The 6,864-nt window shown below is 38.3% G+C and overlaps 1 protein-coding gene across 1 annotated transcript in view; it reads left to right on the top strand.

Moving 5' to 3' along the window:
- LOC126458304 (esterase E4-like) overlaps window positions 1-6,543 on the top strand; it is a 43,038-nt gene extending 36,495 nt beyond the window's left edge. Inside the window, exons 9-10 of the mRNA XM_050095250.1 lie at window positions 1,298-1,430; window positions 6,171-6,543. Coding sequence (XP_049951207.1) covers window positions 1,298-1,430; window positions 6,171-6,405 — 368 coding nt within the window. The 3' untranslated portion in view covers window positions 6,406-6,543. The remainder of the gene's footprint in view (window positions 1-1,297; window positions 1,431-6,170) is intronic.
- The last annotated feature ends 321 nt before the right edge of the window (window positions 6,544-6,864 follow it).

Here is a 6,864-nt window from a genome sequence, read left to right on the forward strand (position 1 = left end):
TCTGTCACCTTGAAATATTACAGGATACATCTACATCTATCATACAGTGCATAGTGGAGGGTACCTTGCACCATTGCCAATTATTACATTCCCTGTCCCACTATTGTAAATGGTGTGAAGGGTAAATGAGTATCTACATGCCTTCATATAAGCTCTAATTTCTCTTACCTTGTCTTCAAGGTCCGTCATGAGATCTAAGTTAGTGAGATGGCAGTAGAATCATTCTGGTGCTAGTCACAAAGGCCAGTTCTCTAAACTTTATCAACTGTGTATCACAATGGCCATTTACTCAGTCATCATTTTCTGCAAAGTAGAACATAAATCAGAAGATACAGAATGTGGAGCACATCATTTAACACATTATCAGAAAAAACTCTATCTTGGAAGTATCTATTTCAAATTTTTTAGCTACAGAAAAGCTGGAATCTGGCATGATAGCCATCTTGAATGTTCTTTATGGCAGAATTCAGGATGATATGAATGAATCCCTTGTGTCTAATCTCACAAGCATGGCGCACATATGTCAAAAAGAGGGCACATATGGAGAAGAGAGGTCACATGTAACTTTACAGAAGGAACTGATGTCACACAAATCTTCGATAAGCCCTCTTGTTCTCTACACACAAACATCCAAGATTGAATCCTAAGTCAGATCCAGGAATTTTCCTATCACTTATATCCTGTGTCCTTGTAGATATAGTAACTGGAGAAGGTTTGACTTTGTTGATGGAGCGACAACCGTACCTCTGTTTGCACCGTTTTATCACTATCAAAGTGAAGTTCTCAAAGGTGTTATTTAATATTTGGAAACAGATGAAAGTTGTAAGGCACCAAGTCAGGGCTGTTTGTAGGATGATCAGTGAGAGTGAACCCAAGGCATAATATTGTTCATTCCGTCCTGGATTTTTCATTGTTCAATTCTGCGTAATATTGTTACATTCCATGCTGGATTTTTCATTGTTCAATTCTGTTTCCTGAACTTTTATAAAATGTCTGCTTAATGTTATCTTTAAAGCTCAATTTTGTTCACTATAGGGATGTTGTTCACTTTATGTTAGTAGGATTACAACAGTAAATTAACTGAATTACTCTAACATTTTCAAGTTAACTATTGTACTTTTCCTGCTTATCTATAGTATTTTATTCATTTTACATTCAGTCAATAGCAGGACAGAAACTTTTCGGTTTTGTTAGAAGTAAATGCACGTAACAGCTTTGACAACAATATTATAGAACATTCTTTATATTCTGTTTATAATCAGTTTCTAATTAATGATTTCCTTTCTTCCTCTGACAGGTGTTTCACATCATGATGATCTCATTTATTTATTCTATATCTCAGCAATGTTCCCAGAATTTGTTAAAACTGACCCTGAATACACAACAGTGAAAAGAATGACAAAAATGTGGGCAAACTTCATCAAACATGGGTGAGTTGCTCAATTCATAGATGCAGACGCTAATATTTTGTACCTAGTTCATCTGAATAAAATGTGAAGTTTTATAATTAGCTGGTTTATATGATAGAAAGTATGTATTATGACTTCTTATAACTTCGAACAAATATATATGTGTTGTTGTTGTTGTGGTCTTCAGTTCAGAGACTGGTTTGATGCAGCTCTTCCTGCTATTCTATCCTGCGCAAGCTTCTTTATCTCCAAGTAACTACTGCAACCTACATCCTTCTGAATCTGCTTAGTGTATTCATCCCTTGGTCTCCCTCTGTGATGTTTACCCTCCATGCTTCCCTCCAATACTAAATTGGTCATCCCTTGATGCCTCAGGATGTGTCCTACCAACCGATCCCTTCTTCTAGTCAAGTTGTGCCACAAATTTCTCTTCTCCCCAATTCTATTCAGTACCTCCTCATTAGTTATGTGATCTACCCATCTAATCTTCAGCATCCTTCTGTAGCACCACATTTCGAAAGCTTCTATTCTCTTTTTGTATAAACTATTTATCGTCCACGTTTCACTTCCATACATGGCTACACTCCATACAAATACTTTCAGAAAAGACTTCCTGACACATAAATCTATACTCGATGTTAAGAAATTTCTCTTCTACAGAAAGGCTGTCCTTGCCATTGCCAGTCTACATTTTATATCCTCTCTACTTTGACCATCATCAGTTATTTTTCTCCCCAAATAGCAAAACTCATCTACTACTTTAAGTGTCTCATTTCCTAATCTAATCCCTCAGCATCACTTGATTTAATTCGACTATATTCCAGTATCCTCCTTTCGCTTTTGTTGATGTTCATCTTTTATCCTCATTTCAAGACACTGTCCATTCTGTTCAACTGCTCTTCCAGGTTCTTTGCTGTCTCTACCAGTCTCATCGGCAAACCTCGAAGTTTTTATTTCCTCTCCATGGATTTTAATTCCTACTCCATATTTTTATTTTGTTTCCTTTACTGCTTGCTCAATATATAGATTAAATAACATTGGGGATAGGCTACAACCCTGTCTCACTCCCTTCCAACCACTGCTTCCCTTTTATGGTCCTGGACTCTTATAACTGCTGTCTGGGTATCTGTACAAATTGTAAATAGTGTTTCGCTCCCTATATTTGATCCCTGCCATATTCAGAATTTGAAAGAGAGTATTCCAGCCAACGTTGTCAAAAGCTTTCTCTAAGTCTACAAATTCTAGAAATGTAGGTTTGCCTTTCCTTAATCTATCTTCTAAGATATGTCATAGGGTCAGTATTGCCTCACGTGTTCCAACATTTCTACAGAATCCAAATTGATCCTCCTTGAGGTTGGCTTCTACCAGTTTTTCCATTCATCTGTAAAAAATTCGTGTTAGTATTTTGGAGCCGTGGCTTATTAAACTGATAGTTCGGTAATTTTCACACCTGCATATATGATACAAAGTCAGTATTCTTGATCTACCTTTGAAGTTTAACTGTCACTTACAGAATAATTTATTGATTTATTATTTTTCTATGGACACACTATGAAATTTCATTCTAGAAACAACCCCCAGGCTGTGGCTAAGCCATGTCTCTCCAATATCCTTTCTTCCAGGAGTGCTAGTTCTGCAAGGTTCGAGGAGAGCTTCTGTGAAGTTTGGAAGGTAGGAGGCGAGGTACTGGTGGATGTAAAGCTGTGAGGACGGGACGTGAGTCGTGCTTGAGTAGCTCAGTTAGTAGAGCACTTGCCCGCAAAAGGCAAAGGTTCCGAGTTCGAGTCACGGTCCGGCATACAGTTTCAATCTGCTAGGAAGTTTCAAAGAGTAACAATTTTCAGCTGTTTTTATTAGTATGTTATATATTTTTCTACAGGGGAAATTTGTTCAGTGTAACGATGACATCCTGTCTATGTTTCTGATAAATTTATCGTCGCTTTCTATTACTTCAAAAGCTACTTTCAACAATTTAAAAGCATATCTGCAATGTTTTTAGGTCATTCTGGCGTAGACACAAATAGTATTAAACAGTATAGCTATTGATTAATCATGTCCTAGAGATGTCAGGTAATTGCCTTGTCATGTGAAGGTTCACGTTAAGAAAACAACGGTATATTTCAAAATGATAACACTGCCCTCATAAATGGAAAACTTTTATTGAAATTGGAATCTAATGAGCTGCTTACTACAATTTTATCTAGTATAAAGTTAAAAGATCAGTACAGTTTGTATGGAAAAATAACATGACATGTCACACTGGGTTTCCAGAAAAGAAAGACATTCTGTATGAACAGACTGAAGCAGAGAAATCAAATGGCAGGAAACTAAGGCATCAATAGTGAAGGAAGGAAGGAAGGAAGGAAAGAAGGAAGGAAAGGCGTGAAAATGAGATGAGATGTTAAAAGAACATGGTTAGTTGTGAGATTAGTTAGCCTATGTGAAAAATGGTGTTTGACTGCCAGCAGCACATAGTACTCTCTTTCTCTCTTTTTTCAGTTGATGTATCTTCACTTTTTATGGTCCAGCAAATAAAGAGAAAATCCAAGTTACATCATAGTTCAGATTATATGACAACATCTTGCACTTTAACCCTCCAGCAGGTGCACCTATGTATAAAGTGCACCAACTGTAAACAACATTGTCTTGTACTGTTCCATTGCAAGACCACACCTTCAGCATTACTTCAGCTAACACAGTGATAAGCTGTTTTATGTCCCAGGGGGCATCAGTAATATACACTGAAGCACCAAAGAAACTGGTACAGGCATGCGTGTTCAAAGGCAGAATACGGCACTGTGTTCGTTAGTGCCTATATAAGACAACAAGTGTCTGGAGCAGTTATTAGATCAGTTACTGCTGCTACAATGTCAAGTTATCAAGGTTTAAGTGAGTTTGAATGTGGTGTTATAGTTGCTGCACGTGTGATGGGGCACAGCATCTCTGAGGCAGCAATGAAGTGGGGACTTTCCCACATGACCATTTCACAAGCATACTGCGAAGATCAGGAATCTGGTAAAACATAAAATCTTTGGCATCAGTGTGACTGGAAAAAAGATCCTGCAAGAACGGGACCAATGACAACTGAAATGGATCGTGGTGGAAGTGCAACCCTTCAGCAAATTGCTGCAGATTGCAATGCTGAGCACCCCACATGTCCAGAATTGCTACAGAGTGGCTCCAGGAACACTGTTCATCTGAGTTTAAACACTTTCACTGGCCACCAAACTCCCTAGATACAAACATTATTGAGCATATCTGGGATGCCTTACAACATGCTGTTGAGAAGAGACCTCCACACCCTTGTGCTCTTACAGATTTATGGACAGCCTTGAAGGATTCGTGGTGTCAGTTCCCTCCAGCACTACTTCAGACATTAGTCGAGTCCATACCACGTCATGTTGCAGCACTTCTGTGTGCTAGCAGGGGCCCTGCATGATATTAAGCAGGTGTACCTGTTTCTTTGGCTTCTTAGTGTAAAATAGCGAGCTAGGTGAGAAAAAAATTTACAATCCATGCAAGAAAATGACCCATATTATGAGGTAGCAGCACAGTCTCACAATGAAGCAGTTCTCAATGAGATAATTAGTAATAGAATTAGCATTTGGCTGGGATCTGATGCAGTTGTGCTGTTTTATGCTTTAAGAGGGTCGTCATTGTGGAGTAACACTTGTAAGTGGCAACAGAGTGATATAATGAAAGTTTATTTTGTGATTTACTTAAACAGTGCTTTAGCTCATTTAATGTAATTTCATTTTATTGCTGTTTCATTAAACTGTGATTTTTCACATACATGTTTACTTTGGTAATATAAAGACAGCTATTCTTTACATTTATATAAAGTACACTGTGTGCCTGCTCATGTTATGAAAAACGATGCGTCCACTCGAGAGTTAATAGAGTAGCTAAAACTGAGCAAAGCCCCAGGACCAAGTGGAGTCTCTATTAGGATCTCTGCAGATTTTTCAGGAGTATTAGCTGTCCATTGACCAAAGAACTCTTTACAGTATTTAGAAGAGCACAGGTGTCACAGCATTTTGAAGACTACACATGTCACAGCAATGTACAAAACAAGACGGAAAAGCTGATCCACGGTACTGCCATTTTACATCATTCACACTCCACTCCTACTGAGCAAGGTTGCAAAGCAGTAAGGTGGCATATATTTGGGTGGACAATGTTTCCAGCCCCCATCTGGCCATCCAGATTTAGGTTTCCTGTGATTTCCCTAAATTGCTTAAAGCAAATTCTGGGATGATTCCTCTGAAAGGGCATAGTCAATTTATTTCCCCATCCTTCCCAAATCTGAGCTTGTGCTTCATCTCTTAATGATATGTTAGACATTAAACAATAATCTTCCTCCCTCTCACATTCAACTCCCACCGAGATGGTGAAAATGAAATTAGGGTAATAGCAGCTTACACAGGGATAATTGTTCACATGTACGGACTGTGACTGTAACAGGAAGATACTTTAATGAATAGTACCATGAAAAGTATTTGGTGCCACACACTGTATAGCATATTCTAGAGCAGAGTATACTCTAAATTATAGATGTAGATGTACATTGGCAGTTGGTACGAAGAAGGAAATGGCATATGGCCACTGTTCGGTATGCTAATTAGTTTACATTTCTGCAACGTTTTTATTTACTATTAAAATAACTTTTTATAAACATAATGTAACATTTTTTGTTCCTTGCAGTATTGATAGTATAATGTAACAACAATTATAGAAAACTTCTTGTGTTTATTGTTATAGGAACCCTACAGCAGAGAAAACTGACCTCGTTAATGTCGATTGGAAAACACTCGACCTTTCAAATCCAGCATACCTGGAGATTGGCTCAGACCTGACGATGAAGCAAGGCCTGTACTACCAGGAACGCATGCAACTTTGGGACCGGCTGTTCCCTCTGCCCACCAGCACATCTGGAGTCAGGAGGAAGTCCAAACATGTCCAGAAACATCAAAGCCAACGCAGACACAGTCTTTAATTTAGACATGTTATTACTGCAGTAATGAAGGACATTGCAACTGAATTAAAACAGAATTCACACTCTTTGTATGAATTAATCTAGCACTGCACCACTGTACAAGTTGATACAAGAATGAAATATATTAGATTATTTTTATTACTTTATCTTCATTTATATACAGTGTTTCTGCAAAGAAGACTGGCAATATTTGAGGAAGTGCTTACTTGCTACTGAACATACAGAGGATGTATTTTCTACAGAACTTGCTGTTCTGGTACTGCGAACGGCTGAAAGCAAGGGGAAACTACAGCCGTAAATTTTCCCGAGGGCATGCAGCTTTACTGTATGATTAAATGATGATGGCGTCCTCTTGGGTAAAATATTCCGGAGGTAAAATAGTCCCCCATTCGGATCTCCGGGTGGGGACTACTCAAGAGGACGTCGTCATCAGGAGAAAGAAAACTGGCGTTCTACGGA

Source organism: Schistocerca serialis, chromosome 2 (assembly GCF_023864345.2).
Source record: "Schistocerca serialis cubense isolate TAMUIC-IGC-003099 chromosome 2, iqSchSeri2.2, whole genome shotgun sequence".
In the NCBI taxonomy this organism is placed as follows: domain Eukaryota; kingdom Metazoa; phylum Arthropoda; class Insecta; order Orthoptera; family Acrididae; genus Schistocerca; species Schistocerca serialis.